Below are 25,858 nucleotides of genomic sequence, written 5' to 3' on the forward strand. Positions count from 1 at the left end.
TGGAGTTCCCCGTTTGTAATATTTTTTACTCCATTAGGACCGAATTTGTCCCCGAAAAAGCTAATTTGGCATAAAGATAATCTAAATAAAGCTGTTACTGTATCTGAAAATATCATATCTGGGATGCACACTCGGAATGGTAAACTGTCAATTACTTTATCATTTCATGCGGTAATCAGTATATCTTTGACTCCTAATATCAGACTGACCTTTTCGGCCACTTTTATTCAAGAGAACCGATCGCAAGCCTTTCCAAGATAAAAAGTTACCAACAAATTTAATTCTCACCGTATTCTGGGATTTTGTTCGCAACCACAGGTCTTACCACACTCGCTATACTCTGCACAGATTCTTCCCGGATGTCAGGCAAGACTGGAGTGGCAATTTACAATTCTCGCTCCGGCTCAGCGCTGTATGGATCCGTCCCTTCCATTTGTTCAGCGACTCACTCTCAGTCCTGACAGCAGTCGGATCTGCCACTGCTTCCTCACAAGGAATCATCAACTACATCTTATCATCCTTGGAAACACACTCAACATCTAGTCAATCATTAGAACTATAGTGAGTTCCTAGCCACTCCGGATTTCTCGGTAACGAGATAGCATAAAAGACGGCCAAAGTGGTCTTAGCCAAACCAACAATCTATAGCAATTTCTTTTCCAGAAGACACACACCGCGTCATTAAACAATGGTATCAACAGACAGCAATCAACCTTTGAGAACCGCAAATACTACGCAAACTTTCCACATATGACCCATATAATTAAATAACACCGACTTTCTCTCTACTGCAGACATCGAGACGTAATCTTTTAACGAATTCGAACCAGAACATACCCAATAAAAATTAAGATATCCCGTTTTGACCTCGCCCATAACAAATGCAGATGCAGCGTACCTGCCAAAGCAGTGGGAGCCATCCTCTCTGAAGAGGATCAAAATTACGATGGCATGTTTTCGGTTCTCCTTCAGTTTTTCATTCTCGGGGATGCTTCACAGACCGTCGTAAGAAGCCCTGTGCTATTCTAGTGCAACTTAAATAAAGTACCTACCCACCTACCGCGGTGCACTTGCCGTAATCACATATATCAGTTTTTGGATCAACACCACTCCATACTCCGAACAAAACTCGGCATTTGTCTTTTTCAACACTCATGGATACTACAGATAATTACAGACTCCCAACATTTCTGCAGTTCCTAAAAGCTATTAATCTTCTGTGAACTTCATCCTATTTCCCACTCTACGATAAGAAGCGATATACTGCAAAGAGCTTCAAAAATGCCCGTCAGTCATCATCATCTAAGGGATCATTCTTATTGCTTGCGACGGAGGACATTGAGAGAGAGGCAAATGAAAGTATTGTTATCAAGGTAATAAGTGTTTCATAACGATTCTTTTTCAAATAATAGTTCTTACTTCTTCGCATCTTAAAATGACGATTCTTATAATGATTCCTCCCTTTAATACAAATAATAAATAAGGTAACAAATACACCCATACAAGAATAATAATACTCAAATGAGTCTCAAAACACAATCATCACGTTGTGAACCAAATGACTTCAAAACACACCAAAAACAGTAACCTGGAAGTATAGGCAGTCAAAAGCTTGCGGTGCTCCCCAGTGGCGTACCTAGAACTTTTGCCGCCCTTTCTATTATAAGTAAATCAAATAGTGGTTTTTATAAATTAATACACATATATAAATTATTAAGTTATTTAATCAATATTAATTAATACACAGAGTACATTTTTTTAGACATATTTGTATGCACTTGTAAACATATTTATATAATATCTACTCTTCTAGCTTTCATACTAGAAAAATCGTGTATAATGCTCTCAAAATTTATATTATTTGTAATTTCTTGTTCTATTGACAATATTGCAAGATTTTGTAGTCTTAATTGACTCATTGTAGAACGAAGATAATTTTTTATCAACTTCAATTTTGAGAAGCTTCTTTCGCAACTAGCGACACTGATTGAAATTGTTAAAAAAATTCTTAACAAAATTACAATGTTGGGAACAGAATTTTCCAACCTATACTGCTGAATAAATTTTAGCAGATCAAGAGGGCCCTTCTCCCCGTTTTTCCAATGTTTTGCCTCTTCTTTTAGTGTAGGTACAGCCATAAAAACCTGGATCCTTTTTCTTTCAATATGGAACTGTTCTTTATCAATGTCAATCAAGTCATTTATTTGACATTCAAATTCTTCATTTAGTAGGTTACACGGTATTATACACGAATATTATTGTCGTGTATTTAGCCGTTCGAGGCTATGTTTACGAACTATCACGCCTACGCAATCGAATTGGGACTTTCCCTCTAAAAGTTTCAGTTTGTATTCCTCATCTGTTAGCGTTGCGTTAAGACGCATCTTTTGTATTCTAAATTCTAAATGTTGTAATTAATTAATAAATAGTGCTTGTTAGATATAAGAGTGTTATTTCCTAAAACCCCACGCTATGGGACAGCACACTGGCGACGAGTTGGTGAATTTTATTTTCCAATAATACAAAAAATCATCGCTTGAAAAAGTTACGTTTCAAAGCGAAACTAATTTGGATTAAGGTTTCAAGTACCTGAAGATAGGTAATATTTTTGCTCTTGAAGACTGCTCCAGGTAGGACAATTTATTTCTTTTTCCAAATGGAGGACCTCATCTCTCAATTAGTTGAACAAAATAAATTGTTAATGTCGGCGCTGCAGCCGAAAGACGAAACCAGAAACAAAAGTAACGTTACTGGTGTGAATTTCGAGAAATTCGATGATTCCCAAGAGACATTTGAATCTTTTTTGGAGCGGTTTGAGGCTTTTTTGGACATACAAAATGTTCCAAATGAAAAACGAGCAAAAACATTAATTTCCAGCTTATCAGCAAAATTGTATAATTTGTTAAAAAATTTGTTGGCTCCCAACAATCCAGCTGAAGCTGATTTTGAAACCTTAAAAAACACTCTTAAAGATCATCTTCACCCAAAACCATTAATTATTCCTAGCAGACATATTTTCCTTAATCGTAAACAACACGAGGGAGAAAGTATTAATGCTTATTTAGCAGAACTTCGTTCATTGGCAATGCCATGCAATTATAAACAAGAACTGCTGAACACTATGCTGCGGGACGTTTTTGTGAGCGGTCTCCGTGATCGTGCCACATTAGACAGACTTTTTGAAGAAGATGATATAGATCTCGAGCGTACTGTAAAAATTGCTTTGGCCATGGAAAAGGCTAGTAAGAGCACCCAAGAAATAATTGGGAAGGCAACAGAAATTAAAGAATTTAAGGCTAACAGGAAAAAAGAACCGAAACAATTCTGGTCTAACAAAACGAAAGAAAAAAATAACTTTGCATGTTATCGGTGTAAGGGATCTAACCATTCCTCAAGGGAATGTAAATACAAATCTGCAACATGCGGCTACTGCCATAAAGTTGGACATCTAACAAAAGCGTGTTTTTCTGCCGCTAGAGCAAAACAATATAAACATGTTAACCAGAAACAAATTGACACTGAACCCGGATGTTCATGTGAAAATACTATATCCGTACCGTTGCACGCATTAAATGACAAAACATTTAGCGAGGAATTACCTAAAAGACCACCAATAATGATTAAAGTAAATATAGAAAATTCTCCAGTTCAAATGGAGGTCGACACTGGAGGAACAGTATCGGTTATGAGCATTAATAGGTTTCGAAAAATCTCTAATAAAAAGATAAAACCTACTAAACTGATTTTCAAAACCTACAAGGGAGATGAGGTTGTACCGCTTGGATATGTTTCTGTTAAAGTTGATTATAATAATATATCATATAACTTAAATTTATATCTAGTTAAAGAGAATTTAGATACTATTTTTGGTAGAGAATGGCTTTATGAAATTCCATTAAATTGGAATACCATTAAAACAATTAATACTGTAAATACTAAAGTTAATTTCGATTTGTCTAAACTTTTAAAAGACTTTAAACATCTCTTTACTGATGAATTAGGGGAAATTAAAAATTATGAATGTAAACTTGAGTTAAGGGAAGATACCAAACCCATTTTTTGCCGACCCCGGCAAGTTCCCTTCGCGCTAAAACAGAGAGTCAATCAGGAAATCGAAAGACTCGAAAGGGAAGGATTAATCGAAAAAATAAACATATCCGATTGGGCCACGCCCATAGTTCCGATTGTCAAACACAACGGATCGATTAGGCTATGTGCTGATTACTCAGTAACGATAAACAAACACTTAAAGGTACAAAAACACCCTCTTCCTCGAACTGAAGATATTTTTGCCTCACTTAGTGATGGCAGGGTATTTTCCAAAGTTGATTTTAGCCAAGCTTATTTGCAAATGAAGGTTGAAAAGGAAAGTCAGAAACTCCTAACCATTAATACAGAAAAAGGTCTTTATACTCCAAAAAGATTAATGTACGGAATTAATGCGGCTCCGGCCATTTGGCAAAAATACATCGAAAGTGTATTCCATGGTCTTGAAGGAGTTGAAGTATTTTTTGATGACGCACGCATAGCAGCTCCCGATAACGAAACTCATTATTTCAGATTACGAAAATTTTTTGAAAGATGTCAAGAACATGGTCTGAAAATCAATAAGGATAAAAGTAAATTCTTTCAAAGTGAAATTGAGTTTTTAGGATATAGGATAAGTTCTAAAGGACTTTCAAAAACATCGGAGAAAATAGCTGCAATTAAAAATGCTAAGGCACCACGGAATGTTCAAGACGTTCAGTCATTTATGGGTCTCGTGAATTTTTATTCAAGGTTTTCTAAGGACTTAGCAACTTTGGCCTATCCTTTATACAACTTAATCAAGAAAACCGTTACTTGGAAATGGGATCGCACTTGTCAGGAAGCTTTCGAAAATGTAAAAAACGAAATTTGCTCTGACAAAATACTAACTCATTATGACCCAAACCTCCCTATCTTGCTATCTTCTGATGCTTCACCTGTAGGATTGGGAGCAGTACTTTCCCATAAATTCCCAGATGGTTCAGAACGACCCATAGCATTTGCCTCCAGAACTCTATCTCCAACGGAGCAACGTTACTCTCAAATTGACAAAGAAGCTTTGGCAATCGTTTGGAGTGTTAAAAAGTTTTACCTCTACTTAAAGGGAAATAGATTCACTTTGATTACTGACCACAAGCCCCTGGTTTCCATCTTTTCATGTAAAAAGGGTCTCCCAGTCCTTTCTGCGACAAGACTTTTGCATTATGCTCTTGTTCTGCAAGCTTATAATTTTGATATCGTTTATCGCAATACAAAGGACCACGGCAATGCTGACTGCTTATCACGTCTACCATTGAAATCTGAAGAACTGGAATTAAAAGATGATATTGCAGTATACCAAATTTCCCAAATTGAAACCTTACCCGTTACTGCCAAAGATTTAGCAAAAGCCACGCAGTTCGATGAACACTTGGGAAAACTTTTAAAAATATTACAATATGGAGGTCAATTAGAGGGGAAGGAAAAATATACCTTACAGGATGGGTGTATTATGTATGGGCAACGAGTGTGTATTCCAGACTGCTACAAAGCAAAAATACTAGACGAGTTGCATCATGGGCATCTTGGTGTAGTAAAAATGAAAGCAATTGCCAGATCTTACGTGTATTGGCAAGACATTGACCAAGACATAGAGAATTCTGCGAAAAACTGTTTGGACTGTGCTAGGTTCAAAACGGACCCAGCAAAAGCAAAAGTTCATCATTGGGAATATCCCAGTGCACCATGGGAAAGAGTGCACATTGATTTCGCAGGACCTATATTTGAACGGATGTTTCTACTTATTGTTGACGCACATTCAAAATGGCTTGAAGTTTACCCCATGAAGACAGCCAACTCATTCAAGACAATTGAATGCCTCCGAGATTGCTTTTCACGTTTTGGACTACCTGTAGTGTTAGTTTCCGACAACGGCACACAGTTTACTTCACAAGAGTTCCAAACATTTATACGAAGCAATGGCATTAAGCATAAGACATGCGCCCCTTTCAAACCATCCAGCAATGGACAAGCAGAGCGCTACGTGCATACATTAAAACAATCTCTCCGTGCCATGCAGAACTTTGCAGGAAATACCCAGCAAAAGGTTAGCACCTTCCTCATGCAATATCGCAAGGCTCCTAATATGACAACTATGATTAGTCCGGCTATGCTTTTCCTTAAGAGAGACATTAGGACTAGAATAGATCTTGTTCTCCCTGACTTGGTCGGAAGAGTCAATGAGAAGATCAGAAAAAGCACGTATGATTTTCAAGATCGTATTTTTCACGAAGGTGATAAGGTGGCTATTCGAGACTATCGTTCACCCAACGCAAGGTGGAAATTTGGAACTGTCATGAGCAAAGATGGAGCTCTTCATTACACAGTTAATGTGCAAGGTACATTGTATAGACGCCACGTAGACCAAATGCGACCAACAGGAGACCAGATCTTGGATAAGACTATTCACGTTCCACGAATTAGTTTCAGCAGTGAAACTCCACACATGGGCACCGCGGACAATTCTCCTGCACCCACTGATCCTGGCGGAGATATCCAAAAACACTCTGGATCTGTCAAATCAACACCAGAAACTCGCCAACCATCTCCAACTAAGAACCCGAGTTCAGCTGTTTTGCCGAGAAGTACTCCATCTTCAACTTCTCAACAAACTCCATTTCAGCCGAGGCGATCACAAAGGATTAGACGGCCCCCTAAGAGATTTGACCTTTAAATCTCCATTTTAAAGGGGGAGGAGATGTCGTGTATTTAGCCGTTCGAGGCTATGTTTACGAACTATCACGCCTACGCAATCGAATTGGGACTTTCCCTCTAAAAGTTTCAGTTTGTATTCCTCATCTGTTAGCGTTGCGTTAAGACGCATCTTTTGTATTCTAAATTCTAAATGTTGTAATTAATTAATAAATAGTGCTTGTTAGATATAAGAGTGTTATTTCCTAAAACCCCACGCTATGGGACAGCACAATTTTCTTACAAGGCCATGCAACTGATCGAAGCGTTCTTTTATTTCCTTTATAATTCTGTCCATAGATGAAAACATTTCTCTTCGTACTTCTTCTTCTAAGGATAGCCCCACGTCTCGCGAATTTTCTCCACTCATATTTTTTCTCCTTCTAACTCGACGCTTAGTCGATATCTCCAACTCTTCACAAATTATTTTGGCTGCTATAACAGCGTTTTGTACTAGCGTATCTCTTTGTTCCATGAAATGTGTTTGCAAAGAATTTAGTTTTATATGGCATTGGTGGACATTTAACCCTTTTATTTGCAGGTATTTTTGAGCGTCATTAATTTCCAAAAGGACGGGTTCCCATAAATGAAGGTAACATAGAAAAGAAAAAGATTGCATAGAATTGAGTAATACTTCAGCATCTGATCTCGTTTTACTATTTTCTTCTTCAGATGTCAATTTTTCCAAAGCGCTTAAAATGTCAAAAAAATGTCTTTTTACTATAGTTACCGCGGCAGCTCTAGCGCTCCAGCGAGTTTCTACACTGCGTTTAACACCTTGAACAGTGACAGAAAGTAAAACATTCCATCTATGAGTGGAAGAAGAAAACAACGAAAACAACTGTTCGATAGTTCCAAAAAATGTGATGGAATTGATAGCTGTAGAAGCTGCGTGTAAACATGCCAGGTTTAAAGAATGATTTGTACATGCTACAAATTCTGCATTTGGATTTATTTCTTTAATTTGGAGTTTGAACACCGCTGTGCTTTCCTGCCATGACGGCAGCATTATCGTAAGCCTGTCCTCTGCAATTTTTTATATCTAAACCGTCACTTTCTAATTTCGTTAAAATCATATCTGTGATTTCACCAGCAGTTTTTCCTTTAGTTTCTACAAAGTCAATAAACGATTCTACAACTTTAACTTCGCTACCATAAATAACTACATATCTAATAATTTGACTGGTTTGATCTTTGTGTGAAATGTCAGGAGTGCTGCCAAATATAATACAAAAGTATTTAGCCTGCTTTATTTGATCCATAATTGTTTTTCTGACTGCGCCTCCCAATAGCTCTATGAATTCGTTCTGGATCTTCGGCGACAAATAAGAGATACTATATTTATTACCCATCTTAATTTTTACTACGTGTTCTCGTAATACTGGGTCGTACTTAGCCAATAAGTCAACAAGATCAAGAAAATTTCCTCTATTTTCCATTGAATCGATGTTTTCCTGATGAACACTTTCACGATGTCCTCGAAACGCCAAATTTTGTTTTGCTAAGAATCTAATTATATCAAGTATTCTTGTTAGAATTTCCTTCCATTTTTTTATTTCTTTATCAATATTCTGTTGTTGTAGTTTGTCAATAGTTGCGCCACGTCCAAGTCTTATTTCTAATTCCTTCCATTTGGAATATGATCAAATGTGCAGTGGACTCACCTCATATTGACTAATTTTGGGATTAAGTTTCCACCATTTGTTAAAACCATTTTCCGTATTAAAACCTGCTTGACAAAGATTATCAAACAGTTTGCAGCAGAAACAATAAGTACTTTTCTTCGATGGTGAATATACCATCCACGATCTTAAGAGCTTTTCGCCATTAGGCAAAGTTTGAAAAAACCAGTCCTGACTCAGTTTTCTTGTTTCACCTTTGGCTTTGATTGTATTATTAGGACGTTTTACTCCTTCGCTGAAGTCGGCGTCCAAATTTTGAATTGCAAAGGGACCTTGACGTACCAGAAATACTCTTGTATTGTCGTCAATTTTGTTAGGCCATAATCCAATATCTTTCATAGAAATAGACGGAATAATTTGTATTTGTGCAGCAGATTCTTCATCAGAACTTGATGAACTTTCTACTTCTTCGCCAGTGTGTGAAGCAGGTCTTTCCTCTTGAACAACATTGGAAAATGTTTTTTCGCCTTCGAGGGCTGCTTCTTCGCCCGTATTTGAGGCAACAATACTAGAACTAGAAGTTGACTTATGGGAGATATATTTGAGTAGTGCTCCAGTATTTTAAGTCTGTATTTCCTCCCTTCTCTTCCTTTTCTTTCTAAATGACGCACCACTTTCTTTTACTCGTTTCATCCTAGGGATATATAATAAAAATATAACTTGTCGAAATAAATAGTATATTATGTATAGAAAACGGCAAAGTCATTTTACTACTCTGAATAGCATTTAGAATAACATCTATATCTATAATACGTAATATAATATACTTACCTATAATAAACTCTCCAAATGCACTGGCACCCTAATAATTTGTTTCACTCTTCACTGTTAAAAGATTGAATCGCGAATGAACAAAATGGTTTATAAGCAATTTATCATTCCAAATACAATTCTTCAAAACGGACTGAGTATATTTATCTATTTGCGATTCCTGAAATTGTAACTTCGTCAGTATTTTTGTTTTGTCTCGTTTAGATTTTGTTGTTTGAAAAAGATAGTTCTTATGCCGGCGCCCTAATGCTTTGCAGACCTAGCAGACCGGCGGCCCTGCTTTTCAAAAGAAAAATCGATGATTTAAAAAAAAATATTGATATATCACTTCAAAGTATAATTCTGAATGCACCAGCTCTCTTTGATGGCAACAGTATATCCAACATCCTCCAGCATTTCAGTGAATCATCATTTGACAATAATACCATCACCTACACAAAGTCAATACCTCACAAAAAACATGTTGACAAAAAACATCTCATTGTTAATGTATCGCATAAACTTGCTCAACAACTCCTGAGGACAAAACACATCTACATAGGCCTGAACAGATGCATTGTCAAAAAAAGAATTCTACTTCGACGCTGCTCATGGTGTCAAGGTCTTGATCATTCCACCCACTCTTGCACTCAAGAATTCGCCACTTGCTCTATCTGCGGAGGCGACCATCACACAAATGAATGTCACTCCGACGAAAAATATTGCATCAACTGCTGGCACACCAATACCTTTTTTGGAACCAGCCATAATCCTTATCATCAAGCCTCAGACATCACTTGCCCTGTGCATCGCCAGGCCCTCCTTGAATTACGATCTCGTTCTAATGATTATTAAATGTTACCACCTTCTAGCTATAACTTCTCTGCCACTTCTCAATCTATTCACTTATGTCTCTTGAATATACCTATCGCTAGAGAAACTTTATAAACTTCTTCCTCATTGCAGACGTTTTGTAGCTGACTCTTATCTTTTATTTTTATTTATTTAATATTTTCTTTCAAAATTCTTGCTATCCAGCCTCCTTGAGAGCCTTACACTTTCGACAGCTGTCAAAATAATCTACTTATGTTTTCCAGTTACTAATCTACATTTACTTTCTTGTACTTAACATGTGTATCAAAATTCTTATGCGTATCTCGATGTCGCAATGCTCTGCATTTATTCTTTCAAAATTCTAAAATATGCATTTGTTTGAGGCATTTCACTATGCCTTTGCATTTAATGTTGTAAATATTTTCATACTTTAATTTTTTCTTTATATGTCATTTATTCTTGCTGCAAATGTAATTTTTTGTGTTTTATGTATGTTTTGTCTGTAGAATGTTTGTTCTACTCTCGTGTGCCCTGAATAGGGCGGGACGAGGTATCAATAAACAATATCACTTCAAAGTAATCATATAAACTTTTCAAAAGAAATGACATTTATAAACTGATATCAAAAAATTTTAGTTAGGAAAAATTGCCGGACAAAATCGTAAAGATCCTTTTACGAATTCAACGAATTTTAATGAATACAATAAACTAAAATTATTATCTTGTTCTTGAATTAGAATTCAAAATTTACACTAAAATGCATTTTATACACCGAGGAATAATATTCGAAATCATATAGTTAATCATAATTTATATAAACCAAATATTAAACTTATAATAATCATTTATTATTCAAGAAAGAAAATAAATATGAAATGAATAAGTTGCTTTTTACAACTATAAGTAAATATAAAAAATGCCGCCCGGTGCGGACCGCACCCACCTAGGTACACCACTGGTGCTCCCTAATGTAAAAAACATCCATAAGGGAACCAACAATCGTGTTTTTAGCTCCTTTTATTCCGTCTTTCTCACCTGTGATTTAAGAGCGACTGCATTTTTCTTTCTTTCGAGCTTAAATATTTATATGCGACTTATGTATATTTCTTTCGATATCCTTTTTTATAATTTTTCTAAAAATAAACAGGCTGTTCTGCAATGACTACCCTTATCGTATATTGGTACTATTATTGTCTAAAATTAAGAGAAAGATGAATGCACGTTGGAGATAGAAAATTAATAAGCCGGAGAAAAACTCTATTGATTTACTATTAAAGAATGCGGACGTGTGGAGTAAGATCAACACCTGTTTGATAATCGAAAGAACATCTTCAAACTTCAACCACCAATCAAATAAATTTTATACACCACATACTTAAGGTTTGGATATATATATATCAGGTTTGGATATATATATATATTTGTGGCAGAATTCCGCCTGGCCACTGGACACGACTGTCTTCTTAAACACTTCAGCAGAATTAACATTGCTCCTTCTCCCATCTGCACACTTTGTAACTTTGGAGAGGAAATGGATACCACCCATATTATGCACTGTCCTGCTTTGGGCAAGTCTTCTCTGGCCGAGCGATATTGGGAAGCCAGAGTCCTTTTGAATTAATGGAAGTTACTACATTATGTTTACCATCTTTTATTGTATTTCGCTTTCTTTAATTTGCTGTAACTACTCTCCAATAAATTTGCCATTGGAAATAATATATAATANTATATAAAAATTTCAGATATTGCAATAGTCTTCCAATTTGAAATTATTTTTTATTTAATAAAATGACTCATTAACAGCTTAGAAATAAAGTTTATTCATAAACCAACATTATATAGATTTTAATATAAAATGTAATGGGGAAATAGCATTTTACAACGAGGCATTAATAAAGTGCAGGACACTAAATTTGTAATCTTTCAGCAATGGAAAAAGAAAATTTCCTGTTGAGGAAGTCCTGTCACTCGCTATTGGTTCTGTGAAATAAAAAAATGTAATGCAAAAATCAAGCATTTTTTATTAAAAGAACAAACATAACTGTAGCAATTTGTGATCAATTTTATTGTAGTCTAGAATGGAAACACGAAACAAAATTTAGAATTACATCAAGAATTATATATCTAAATTAATAATAATATAGTTAGTTATAATATAGTTTTAAATGCTTATTAAAAGTAAAGATAAACCACGATTTCGGCAAAATGAGGAACAATGAAAGGAACAGTATCAAATTATTAAAAATTTAAATCATAAAAAAAAACAAAAAAAAACACTTGTAATAATAAATAGATGAGTAAAAAACGTCGTATCACATATCTTATTAAGAAATGACAATAATGCTGATGATAACTATCATTTAAATGACTTAAAATATATCTTTTCATCATTACTAATACTTAGGCTATCATAATTAATCCGAAATATTTCATTATTTTTTTAGAAACATTTTTTAAATACTTTTGTGTTTAGTGGAATCAAAAATAAAATTTTTTTAAAACTTCGATGCTATTGTTTTCTTTTCTCTAAATAAAACAACTATATTTTTTATTGAAACAGTTTCCACAAACAAAAAATTACTAATTTACAAAATTTAATAGCAGCAATAAAAACACTTACTTTCAGTTAATTTCCTTAATAATACTAAGTAATTTTCCAGAAAATGTTTGCTTACAATAAAAAAAAATGTAGCTAACAGAACTGCGGCGTTGTCATGGTAAATAAGAAAAAATAAATAGAATCGCCTTTAAACCAAAAACAAAGTTTAGAAGGATCCATTAAATCTGCGTTGCTCATAAGCAACACTTAAGTGAGAAAGAGTTAATAATTTTTCAATTCATAGAATGATTTGGGAACGATATATTCAGGAAAACGTAACTTACATGAATACATTTTATAATTCAGTGGCGGATGAAATACCAAGCATGTATATGAGAAATTCAAAAAATCATTCAATAAACTGAAGCTTATGTTATATGGAACAAAAAGGCTCAATTAATAAATTCAACCTAAATTGTGAGTGCTAGAAAATCGCAGGAGTTGTTTAAAAATCTCTTACCGGACAAATAAATAAATAAACGTGCATAGCTTAAGACGGCATGTTCCAAGTATATTCATTTAGATTTATTAGTGACTATTTTTATCACTTGCATGAATTCCAGCAAAACCTTTTTAAAAAATATTCTCAATAGGAAATAATGGATTTTTTTTAAATGCTCATTTTAATAATTATTTTTTTCTAGGGTCAAAAACACTGAAAAAATGTAAATGTCCCTTAATTTTTTAAACAGTTTATTCATAAGCTGTTAAACAGAAAGTCTGTAACGAATTGCATCCGAAGAAAGGCAAAGTATAGCAAAAGTTTTTTTAAATCTGTTTTTAACAGTTGAAAATGTAAAGAAGTCAGATGAGTAATTTATTTAAACAAGCAGGTAAAGTAAATTGTCACTACTGACCCTAAATACGTAACCAAAATTCAGGGACGGCAATCTCTTGGCAAGGTATCAAAAAGTGTTGGGCACCAATCGTAATTGCTTTTCCTTTGTGTTGTGATAAGTGCTGGATATCTAATGGTCTTTACTGCAGATTCAACTGTAGACCAATCATTCATTTTTGTACAAAGGAGGTAACGGTAAGCGTCCGTCGATTCGGCATTTCAACAGCTGGCTGACAGCAAATTTATGATGCTGGGTCTGCAGATTTGTCCTAGGTGGAGTGATGTAAATAAATTATATTTACATAGTCCCCCCTTAAAATTTGGTCAATTTTAGCAATTTTCTTTACGTTAAAAGTAATTAGTTTCTTCAAGAAAATTTAAATTAAAGTAGTCATACTAGTTAGTTTTTGATAGCACTAACTGGTACAGCATAGAACTGAGTTAAGGCTTATCTTTGACATGATAAAAAAAATGGCAGATACCTGGGTAATATATCTATTTAAATGACTTCCCTTCTCCTTAAAAAAAACTGTTAAAATGCCTGTAAATACTTAATAGAAACTTATTTTTTTTTGGCAAATATTTTATTAACTAATGAGACTGAGTTGCACAATTAAGTGAAGTTTGCTAACTTTTTATAGTTCTTTAGTCTTTGTTTTTATGCATAACTGACCTTTAATTCTTCTTGTTTTTCCTTATTTCTTTCTGTGATGAATTAAAATTGGGGAAATATTGCCAGCAAATATTGCTACGCATATTTCATAAGGATCTTAATAAGCTCTTCATTTTTTGTTAACCCTTTATAAGGCTGTAGTATGTATACTTTCTACCAAATTCATTAATTTTTAAATGTCGATGGAAAGCTATTTTTTCACCTTTGATTTGTGCGGCCATCTGTTGATGATTCTGTTGAAAATAAGAAAAATAGTAAATAAATAATACTTTCTTTATATAAATGTAAGCGGGTAATGGTAAAGGTTAGGGTAGGGGTAAGAGAGGCTAACACTAAGAGCTATTGTCTCTTATACATTATGCGTTTGCTAATTTGATCGTTTTTTTTATTGCGTTTGTTTTTATAAACATAGAATAAACAAATTCGGTTATTTTTAAAAGTTCAAATTTATAACCGATTCTTTATAGTTTACATAATAGGAGCCCTTAATATATATTTTTAAAATACTTTTAAAAATTTGAAGTAACTGAAGCATTCAGATTAGGAATTGCGCATTGAAATTTAATCAATAAAGGTTCAGACAGCCGGGATAGCCTGGTTGGTAGGGGACTGAGCCCATATCCAAGGGTTCGATCCCACGCCTACCGAAGACTCCCCGTGTAGTAATTAGGTGACTGATGCACGTTAAATCTGTCGAGTCGCCAAGTCCCCAGAACAAATCAATACCGCTGGAGGTACTGACATAGGAGTTTCCTTGTCTTCTGGATTGGTTCAAAATTACAAGGCTACGGAGTTGAACATTAGAAGTTGTAAACCCAAAATTGGGTTGGCTGTTCAACGACGGATATAAATAAAGGAAGGTACAGAAAAGATGTGAAATCTGTTAAATTATTAGGGAGGAGGGCTGGAAAAAAATATCAAATCCAGTATAAATACCTGATGAAACTTGGAAATTCAAATATTTGTTAGTCAATCTCCTTTCTCATTTTATGAAAGTTTATAATTTTGGTTTTGATATTGTCTGACCAGCCTTTCTCAACAGTAATACTTTGATTCCGATAGGGTTCCTTGGATTGCAGTCCGTAACGTGCGTATTTTTTGATTTTATTTTTGTTAAAGATTCTTAAAATATATTCGATTGGTGCGTATGAAATGTCGGACCTTTAAGTAAATATCTGGTGAATAAGTTTATTAAATGCTTCTTTGACCAACTGACTTTCCTTCTTCTTAAACATTTAGAAGAGTTTTTACAGGCTAAACAGCATGAAAAAGAAGATATTTTGCAAAATTCTACAGCAGAGCGTGAAGATCTGATCCTTAGATCAAAAGTTATTTAGGGTGATCTTTTTGTTTCGCACTGTACACTTACAAAACTAAAACAAGTTATTTCGAAATAGTTATTTTCTCCTTTCCATTTCATGTAAAATTTTTTCCAAATAAATAAAATTTACAATATACCAAAAATAAGTTAATAAATAATAATAAAAAATTTAATAAATTAAATTGATTTGATGACTTGAGATATTTACTTTATTTTACTATTGGTATTAATTCATACAGATGATTTGTTGCTTTTATTGTTAAAACCCATAGTTTCGCACTTTTGAACCAAACTTAGAGAACAAGGTAAAGAGCTTGGTAAAGCTTTAGGACAAATTCACTTTCATGCAGGACATCAGAATTGAAACAAGATCACATTTGCTTTACATTAATAGGAAAAAAAACGAAAATATCCCACGGTTAGCCCGACGGCAAGATTACTCTCACCCATGACATGATCCCTATACCATTGGAGGTAATGTATGTCGGAACTGTTGTCAGTGCAAACAGAGAGCGGTATACAAATTAACATGGAGATTCAATTCAAACCAAGTCCCGTCTTTGAAAAATGAGGACTAAATCATTTATCTCACAATTTCAGAGAAATTGGTGTTAAGAATAATACAAGAAACAAACAAAGATATAAAATTCGGCGTGATAGAATAAATTCTTATCTTTATAAGATTTTTTCAAACATTTTCTCGACAGGAAGATGAACTTTACCAACGAGAGCAGAGGTTTGTCAGTCCATTTGTCTAATGTTTTTTTTTAAAAGAAATATACGGATTTCCCTGATAAGTAGGAAAACTATTTCTGTTGATATAGCACGCGCGTTTTTAACTAAAGAATAATTGTGCTCCTCCCTATTGTTGCTCATAAGACAACTTGGTAGATATAGATATTACAAGTCTATTTTAACTCAGATATGAGCAATTACAATTGAATTTATTAGTATATATAAATATATACACTATATTAAGAGCAAATTAAGAAAAAATTAAAGACAAAACAAACTTACTACTTCATTTCTTCCAAATAATTTAAGAATGGAATTCTTTAACATTGAATGGTGTGACATTTTTTAAAATTCTTTTCTTTACTGAATGTGGAGAGAGTGTGCATGCATTATAGACAGTCTCGAAAAGTATGGCCACGTGAGGACGATGGGGTCAGGACTGTCTTCTCGTCTTCCCCTATCCCTCAGGGATATTGAATAACTTCCCACATGGACACAAACTAAAGACTTGGCCTTCAGAATTTTCTGAGAAAAAGATGCCCAAAAAGTTGGTGGTAAAGAGTAAGTAAAAAAGAACACATTTTCGTCTTTATGTTTTTAGTGTATTCTCATTTACAAAAGAAAAAAAAAAGTTTTTTTAAAAGAATATAATAATTTTTTTTTTGCAAAACAGTAGCATTTTCTTGACGATTTTTTAAGTTCATCCTGATAGAAGGGCAAAACGACACATGACAGGGGTGCAATTGCCCCTGACCCCCTATTGGCACCGCCCTTTAAATGGAGCACATTTTGAATAAATAAATAGCTTTTGAAAAGAGATGTAAGCATAATCCAACATTTCATACATAGCAACCTAACATATATTTAGGGCAGTCATTATGGAACACTTTTTTCATTATTGATTGTTAATAGAATGTGATACAATGAAAGCTTTTAATGTGAGGAATTCCATTTTGCATTTTTCAATAATACTGTCATTTCGCTATCCATTGTGTATTTATTATACATCATAAGGCAGTGAAGCTTTTTAATAAAGTTTATTAAGCCTTATATTAAAAAATATGTAGCGTGCAAAGCTTAAAATACAATTTTAGTGCAAACAGAATCAAGAACTCACTGATTATGATACACTGCTATTGCTATTTGGAATGCATTGCAATGCTTAACATGAGACCAGATTTCTCTGTATTTCTTTTCTGTAGGAAAATAAATAAATTTGAATGTTGTACTGAAATTGTTTTCTTAGAGATATAAAATTGAATTTTATAATAAGATCCAAAACGGTTTTTTAATTGAAATCAAGTTAGTAGAATTAATTTCAAATTGCAAAATCAAAGATAAACAAAATGTTTTTTGTTATACATTTTAAGTACAGATTCAACTGTATTTCTTCTTTTAAATTCAGCTTTTTTCTTCAATTTTTTTAAAAAATATACTAGGAAAGGACATTATAAATGAAAAAAGAAAAAGGAGGATTAATATTTATTACAAAACTCTTAAATTGTTGATCTTGAACTCTGATAGGCAAGCAATTTTTCCCATTATTGTCCAAGTATTTTGACATTTGAAGAATTAAATTTATTCCCCAAATTTATTCAAAACACACATTATTTTCCAAAAATAATGCAGAAATAAAATTAAAAAACAATATCTGAAAGAATTAATTAGATTAAAGAGCATCCAGAGACAGAGAGAACAGTAGAAATGAGATAGGCTCAGGTCAGAACTTGGGCCCGACACGGGCATATCTCATTTACTGAAAAAAGGTTTCGATTTCGGACTCATTATATAATTTTCATAAACATTTTTTAGAGGCTTGAAAAAATATGACAGACTAAATAAAATTAAAACATTATGAAATAAGAAATTGTAAGCATTAATAATTTTCAGAAAATCTTAGATAAAAAAAAAATTCTGCTCCTAAATGGTACACTTTGTTTTTACTAAAGTCATGTTGTTTTTATTTAATATATAAGTGTTTACTACACTGAAAAATATATTCTTACATAATGCAGTAGATGAAGCAGATTTAAATAAACATAAATTCTTAAATTTAACGGTTTACAACGAAGGGTTCTGATTTTTACTGACAACAAAAAACTTGGATGTCTTCTGTTGTTGACAATTCCTTTTCGACATTTCTCTTTCACATTCAATTCCAGATTTCTCTCCTCGCTTTTTGTTTTAAATGTTAGTGCTAAAAAGGTTACAATGACTAATTTCTTTATTTAGATATCAAAGACTGGGTGGCGAGACTGCAAAGTTTGGTCTTTATCCGAAGTGTATCTTGGGTAATCTCAGTCTCTAATCCTATGTGTTTAGCGTTTGAGTGGGCTAGGAATAAAATTCTTTGGGTTCGGATTTTCAAAAGCGAACTTGAACTCATTCCTAGAGGACAGTACCCCAAATCTGAAGAGTAGTGCTTTAACGTTCTCAGTCTCTCTGGTGAATTATCTTAGCCTAAGTCATTCAGCCATAAAAAATTAAATTTCTTTCTGAAGTTTTTACTCCAATACTCCTTTTTTAAATAAAAGAGTTAGTAAAATATAATAATAGATGAAATGTGAGGACGAGTTATTGCAGTCCTGCTATCAAATTTAGTGAGTCAGATGCTATGCGCTAGAATTCATCATGTAGGAAATCAGTTAGCGGACAGAAATGCATGCTACAGTACTGTCATCTAGTGAGTGTTCAGATCCAATTCAGTTCTTCCTAAGGAAGAGCATGAAAGGATAATGAAGTCATAATCCTAAGCCTACCAGTGCATAGAATAGTATCTCATCTTTCTTCGCTAAATTGATTACAATCATAAGGTTAAGTTTGAAGTAGTCATAAGATACAATTTTTCTGTTAAAATTGAAGCCAAATTTAATTTTTAAATAAATGGTTTTGAAAATCTGCATAACATATTGCTTTATTTCTATAACAGCTATTAAAAGTTATTAATTTACACTCATTCTCTTAAAAAGAAATAATATAAAATGGATGTTAATAAATGTAAGTGTAGATAATATAATAAATGTAAGAAGAAATCAAATAAATTATCCCTTGACAATAAGTTTAAAGTGTTTACTAAAATAAAAAACCATGATAACTTTTTAAAAAACTACTTGCTTTTTTAGAAAAATTCAATTTAAAATTAAATAAAAAAGATTATAAAAATAAACAGTCATTCCTTCACTTTTAAAAATAAAGTTATTTAACGTAAGATAAAAGATATCGATTCATAAAAATAAATGTAATTATATATAAAAAAAGAATCAAATAACAATAGTTCTATAAAAGAAAATATTTGGCATTTTGATTACAAATCTATTAATTCTGATAAAATGACAACTAAAAATGAGACCAAATAACACAATTTAAACAAGAATCAATAAATGAATATATAAAGCAAAGGAAATGTAACAAAAGTAAAGTCATTATTTAACATTTAAGTTATATACATTGTAATAAAAATTGTCAAACAAAAAGCTATCCAATGAACTAAAAATAGAAATAGCCTTACGTAATAAAATATAGCAATAGACATGTATAAAAATAAGCAATAGCATTATTGTGTTAAATTGAGTGACACAAACACATCAAACTATTAATTATAAATGTTTACGAACAATAAAAACTAAGTTTTTTTTATAAGATGGTTCAAAATACATAGCAATATTTTCCAAAGATAAATACCAATTTTTTAAAAACTTCAAAAGCAAATATAATCAAATATCCTACTTTACATTATTACAGTTGATTATAAATTATTTATTTACAAAAAAAAATATAAATTAATAATCATCCCATTAAAATAAGAGTATTTTAAAGAATAATATTTGCGATAGATTTCTTAATTATTCATTACTTTAAATTAGGGCAATTCATACTTCTTTAGCTCACATGCAAAATATAATGCCTACTACAATAAACATCAAATATAAAGGAATAATTAATCTATAATAGATAATTTTTTCGTTTGTTAAATCTATAGAAATACAATGGAATTTTAAATAGACAATCAATCAACATAATATAATATTTTACTGAATTGATGATTACTCTATGAGGCACAATTAAATTTGGAAATAAAACATTAAATATCACAGTAAATACAAAAAGAAAACATGTGATTTCTAATATTAAAGGTGATAATTTTAAAATCCTTTCTTTTATTTTAAAACTTAAAAAAATAGTACCATATTATATAAAGAGCTCAATTTGACTTGAGTAGAAATATTTTCTTTAGTCAAAGGTAATTTATAAACACATTAGCATTTCATTTAAAATTTGAAGTTAATAATTGCTTTTTATGTTATATATGTATGTAAGTTTTCAAAACCATATAAAAATAAGCAGAAACAATAAATTATAAGAGATCATTAAAATATAAACATAAAAGCATTAAAAAATTAAAGTGATCAGTAAATTGATTATCTTAAACTTAAACTGAAAAACACAAAATTTCAAATAAGCATTAAACAAAAACAAAACGTAACCAAATCATTTCAATAAAAGTGAATAAAAAATACACAACCAAAATAAAAGCCACTCTAAAAATATACAAAACAAAATTGTTAATCAGAGCATGCAAGTGGAATTCAGCATTTATTTATTCTCGAAAGAGCCCTCTTCACCTCAGATTATAAAAAATAAATGTCACCAAAGAATCATTCAATAGTAAACATCCTAAACAAAGAAAATAAAAGTTATCTATCCATTGAGGCAGGCACACAGAAGATACTTAAAGACCATTTTGACCAAATTGTAAGATAAAAAGATGAGTGTTTTGAGAAGCTGCATATAATTCTGAATATTAATGGAAAAAAGGAAAAAGATAGGCTAAACAAAACAAAATAAAATATTAACTATAAAATTAGATAAACCCTAATTTTTTAATTAATGTTTTAAGAAGACTGATAAATCCCAAATTGATAATTGGAACCATGCATTACCTAGAAGTTGACAATTAATCTTTCTAGGGCAGTGTTTCCCAAACTTATGACTTTTGTGTACCCTTTCTAAATTTTTCATAACGCTGTGTACCACTAATAAAAAAATTAATGCATTTTTTACTACTTGCACAAAAGTTAAAAATCACAACTGACTGTTGATATCACTAATTATTAACTGTTAATTTTACAAAAAATAGCCAATAGAAGAATACGTGGTCGTAAATTTTCATGGCTAGCTTTATTTTTAAATAAAATATTTTGAAATTTTCGTTTGTTGCAAGATATTTTGCATAAGAACACGTACCCCCGCTAAACTGCTCCCGTACCCCTGGGGGTATGTGTACCACACTTTGGGAAACACTGTTCTAGGGCAACCCTTTAAACTAGGAAGTTATAACAATACGTATTTAATTTTTTAACCCATACAACTGAAGGTTTAATTAAGTTCTATATCACTATACAATTTAGCCAGAAATCTCCAAAGCACTTTTAAATATAAATATATGTTAAGAAATATATTCAATAAAGAATACATTAAAAAATGTTTAATAAAAAAAAAAAAAAACCTAAAAATTAAAGAAAGGAATACAGGCACATTAAAAAAAAAGTTTTTTTAAAAGCAAAACCAAATACATTTATTATATTTAAAAGCAAAAGTCATACAAAAATACCAAACTAAGTAAATAAATGCAATTATACTTGTAGTAAATGAATGCAATTATACTTTTAGTAAATAAATATTATTATATTTACCCCTAAATGATTCTAAATAATTATTTATCCTTATAGTATTACTAGCTTATTATCAATGGAATTTACAATCCATTTTTAGTTATCATTATCCTATTATTTCCATGCATAGGTACTTTCAAACAAAGAATTTATTCATAAAAATAGTTAAGAAAGAAATATAAGATACCTTTTTAATGAGAACGCTTTGCTCATTCTTCGTGATTCATCCATTGAACCAGGTTTTATCACAGCTCCATACATATGCATAGCCACATAAAGAACACAGAGAAGCATAGGGCCAAAGAGAGCTCCTTCAAAACCTAAGCAGAATACTCCGCCAGCTATTGCCAAGCCCGTTAAGTAGGGATGTCCACCTCTAAAGAATGAAATGTTTAGCATATTAAGTAAAATAGAAAATTAGAACTTAAGTATTTAATTATCATAAGTTTCATTTTACCCTTTAATTTCACTATAAACAGCACTATCCACAAAAGATGTTGGTACAAGTTGAACAACAAGCATGACAACTGCTGTAATAATCTGACCATTGACAAGCCATAGCTCTAAAACAGCAGGAAGGCAAGCCCAATAGGCTCCAAGAAATGGAACAGCACCAAGAATAGCAGCAAGGACTAGAATGAGTAATGAATAAATTGTTACTGTACATATATTCTAAGTATGGGAAAAACTATGACTCGTGGATCGGTTATGGTCTGATGATCTGTGTTACAAATTAATATATATATATAAAGTCGTTGCAGAGAGGAAGGATAAAAACAAGTCTTAAGCAGGGGAAGAGGGCAGAATATTTATTTAATGATTATTAGAGAGTGAACAATCATCCAAGTGACACAAAACAGAAGTGCTCCTCAATAGAATTGAGAGAAAATTTTTTAAAAAAATCCGTAAAATTTTTCATTTTAGGGAATAAGGGAAATCTTAATAATTATAATTGGTTCATGAAATAGGTCGAAAGAAAAAGTCTTCCTCACAATTCCATGAAAGGGAGAAATCAAAAATATTAATTAATGCATAACTTGAAGCCGACAATAGAGTAAAAGACAGGATGTTAATATTAAAGTGTGAGTAAGAGCGTTTAGTTTAGAATAATAAATATAGAAAAAGATTGAGATAAAGGAATAACATAAAAAAATTAGTTGAAGCTTTTTATGTTACATATATATATATTTAAGACAGTTTGATAAACTTGATCTGTTTGCAAAAAAAATATATACATATATATTTATGCAAGATTAATATATATTATAATTTCTAATTACTTAAAGTTAACTTGAACACAAATTTTACTACCATTCAAACAAAATTGAATACTTTCACTGTGTTTTTCAATCTAAATTAAGAAGAAGTGAATCTGGAATAACAGCTTAAGTGAATTGAGGAACTATTTAACAATCACAACCAGTTATTTCTCACTGTTCCAAAAATATTTTTTCAATCTTTGACAAAAGCAAGCTTCCAAAATCAAATGTTTCATGCCCAAAAATATAGTGCTTTGTTGCGCTAGAAAGAGTACTTTATATCATGAACCCAAAGGAAAGTTTACTAAAAATCGACTGAATCGAAAAAGTGCCTAATCAGTACTTTTAGGGCTCACTTTGTGAGAACAAAACTATTTTTACAAAAATGAGAAATATTTAGAGAAAATTTACTAAGCAAAATATTAAACTTTAGCATTCACTGTATAATATTATGTTTAATATCATAAGTATTTAAAGTAGAAGCAACAACTGGGTAGAATACTAAAAATACTAATATTTTTATAAAATGAAACATTGAGAAAAAAAAGTTTTTACAGATTAAATTTTTTAAAGGGGATATTTTTATAAATTGGGATTTTTTGAAATAACAGGTATAAATTTTGTGAAAAGACCTTAACGGCCTCTATTTTTGCCTGAATGGCACCCTACAAATAGATGAATAATGAAATTCGTATAATTAGAGCATCACAATTTATACCACTTAAGGGACTTAATTAATTTTTAATTTATCCTATTAATATTTAATTAAATTTATTCAGCTCTTTAATATTTGTATTGTAATATTTTATAATATTTTTTTGAAGTTTCAAAATGTTTATACCAGTCTGCTCTCAAAGGACTTTATCAATAACATGTACAGTAGTTTATTAATGTTTTTAATGTATACACAGTTCGTTAAAAAATCCTAAAGTGCAAATGAGAAAGAAAAAATTAAATGTTTGAAACAAAATTACTGAAGAGATTTATTTTTTTTCTTTGTGTAACAGTAAAATTTTAAGATAAAAAAAGTTCAGCTCAAAGACTATCATCATTAGGAAGAAATCCTACATAAAGGGGGCTCTAAAATTTATCTGGGAAGTAATTTTGATGAAAAAGTATAAGTTTATAATTGAAATTTGTAAGTTAAATTCATAAAGTATACTGTATTGGTTATGTATATAAGATTATATTGCATAAATGGCTTCTTGAGTTTTAAAGACCCATATAAACTCTTTTGTTGATATTTTAAATTCTCATTTTACAGAAATGTGGATAAATTTTGTTGATACAGCTCTCAGTGTTTTCCTTTAAGACATGGGTGGTTATAAATTTGTCAATTTAAACCTTAAATTTTGTTGAAAAAGAAAAGACAAAGGGCCTTATAGTATTAGATCTTATGATTTAATTCTCTGTTGATAATTGATCTTATGATCAATTGGTATCAAATTCTGTTTGGTAAAATAAAACTGCAAATTACACAATCAAAGAATGACTTAACTATGTCCAAACTATTACTCAACAATCAAAACATGTTTTTTTGTGTGTAGCATTCTATATTTAAAACCCGAAATAGTTTATTGCCCCACTGTTTTGATAATTTTGTTTGCAACATTTTATAGCACAAAGTGCTAAATTTAAACTTTTTTTCAATTTTGAGATTCTATTTACATGTACAATTCAATTGTGCTTAAAATTTACAAGCAACACGTAGCACAAGGATATTTCAGGTAAATGCATATGGTAAATACATGTTTATTTTTTGAAATTTTACATAAGCACAATAAAAATATATTATAAGTACAGCATAATTAATATCTCACAGTATTAATTGTGTTGTACTACTTATAACTCTCATAAACTGTGTTCTACTTATAATTCTGTGATGTACTTATATACTGTGTTAACACTTACCAGATGGAATATAAACTATTTTGACATCAAACAAGGTATGGATGAACCATGTGTATAAACCATAAAATGCAGCCATTTTAAATGAAGCTGCAAAAACACCATTTATAGCTTCTTCTACAGCTCTTCCAAATTGTGCTCCACTTCCCACTGTTGGAAGTAAATTACTGCATGCTTCTACAGGTTTATATTGATTGCCACTAGCACAGAGTAAATAAAATAGTGAAGTAGAAAACACAACCTAAAAAAAGTAACTTTGTTACACTACACATAAATATTTTACCTATTGTAACTATTATCCAATAATAATTAATGTTATACCTATCGTAACTATAACATAATTAGCCAATAAAACTACTAAAGTCTGGATTTTACTGTCATTTGCATTTTTAGACATTTTATCTTTTTTATTACTTTTTTTTAAAACTTAATTATACTTTTTTTTAAAGTATTTTTTGTACATTATCACATAGATAAATCTAATTGAATTTAAAATGATAATGCACTTTTTAATATAATTTATATCTTTAAGAAAATTAAATTTAATTATACATTTCATATAATGTGATTTCAATTTTATGATAAAGTTTTCACTGGTTTCTATAATAACTGGTTCTATAACTCACTCACAAACCCTGCGGTACGGAAGAGGGGTGCAGGAGGGGGCATCTCTAGAAAATATACTCATATGAGACATAATATTACTCATAAGATATTTTCCCAATTTATTTTATAAATAATGCTAACCTTTAACTAAACTTAGAATATTATTATTGTAAGATAGTGAGTTATTTTCAGTTCAATGAGGTATGGGTACACAAAGTTTCAATT

General features: G+C 31.6%; 3 protein-coding genes across 8 annotated transcripts in view; all 3 read right to left on the reverse strand.

Moving 5' to 3' along the window:
- Window positions 1–6,955: 6,955 nt before the first annotated feature.
- LOC139426414 (uncharacterized) lies at window positions 6,956–7,765 on the reverse strand. The gene has a single exon (XM_071185245.1). It carries the CDS (start codon window positions 7,763–7,765, stop codon window positions 6,956–6,958), a length of 810 nt encoding a protein of 269 aa, XP_071041346.1.
- A 634-nt stretch (window positions 7,766–8,399) lies between these two features.
- On the reverse strand, window positions 8,400–9,071 carry LOC122269309 (zinc finger MYM-type protein 5-like). The gene is made up of 2 exons (XM_071185248.1): window positions 9,063–9,071; window positions 8,400–8,963 (listed from the first exon to the last, which is right to left on the reverse strand). The coding sequence occupies exons 1-2, from the start codon at window positions 9,069–9,071 to the stop codon at window positions 8,400–8,402; spliced, it is 573 nt and encodes a 190-aa protein (XP_071041349.1).
- A 2,747-nt stretch (window positions 9,072–11,818) lies between these two features.
- LOC107447574 (transmembrane protein 245) overlaps window positions 11,819–25,858 on the reverse strand; it is a 35,510-nt gene continuing 21,470 nt past the window's right edge. For 2 of the 6 annotated variants that reach the window (XM_071178732.1, XM_043041724.2), the window contains 5 exons: window positions 25,031–25,268; window positions 22,318–22,492; window positions 22,048–22,236; window positions 17,306–17,384; window positions 11,819–12,002 (listed from right to left, as the gene is read on the reverse strand). In XM_071178732.1, coding sequence (XP_071034833.1) covers window positions 17,351–17,384; window positions 22,048–22,236; window positions 22,318–22,492; window positions 25,031–25,268 — 636 coding nt within the window. In that variant the 3' untranslated portion in view covers window positions 11,819–12,002; window positions 17,306–17,350. Of the gene's footprint in view, window positions 12,003–17,305; window positions 17,385–19,084; window positions 20,863–22,047; window positions 22,237–22,317; window positions 22,493–25,030; window positions 25,269–25,858 lie in introns of those variants that run through there. The other 4 variants (XM_071178738.1, XM_016062508.3, XM_071178734.1 and 1 more) reach the window with 2 other exon arrangements.

Source organism: Parasteatoda tepidariorum, chromosome 1, assembly GCF_043381705.1.
Source record: "Parasteatoda tepidariorum isolate YZ-2023 chromosome 1, CAS_Ptep_4.0, whole genome shotgun sequence".
Lineage (NCBI taxonomy): Eukaryota > Metazoa > Arthropoda > Arachnida > Araneae > Theridiidae > Parasteatoda > Parasteatoda tepidariorum.

Excerpts from the sequence above, each read along its gene's own strand:
- LOC139426414 (XM_071185245.1), bottom strand. The coding sequence starts at position 7,765 with ATGCTGCCGTCATGGCAGGAAAGCACAGCGGTGTTCAAACTCCAAATT.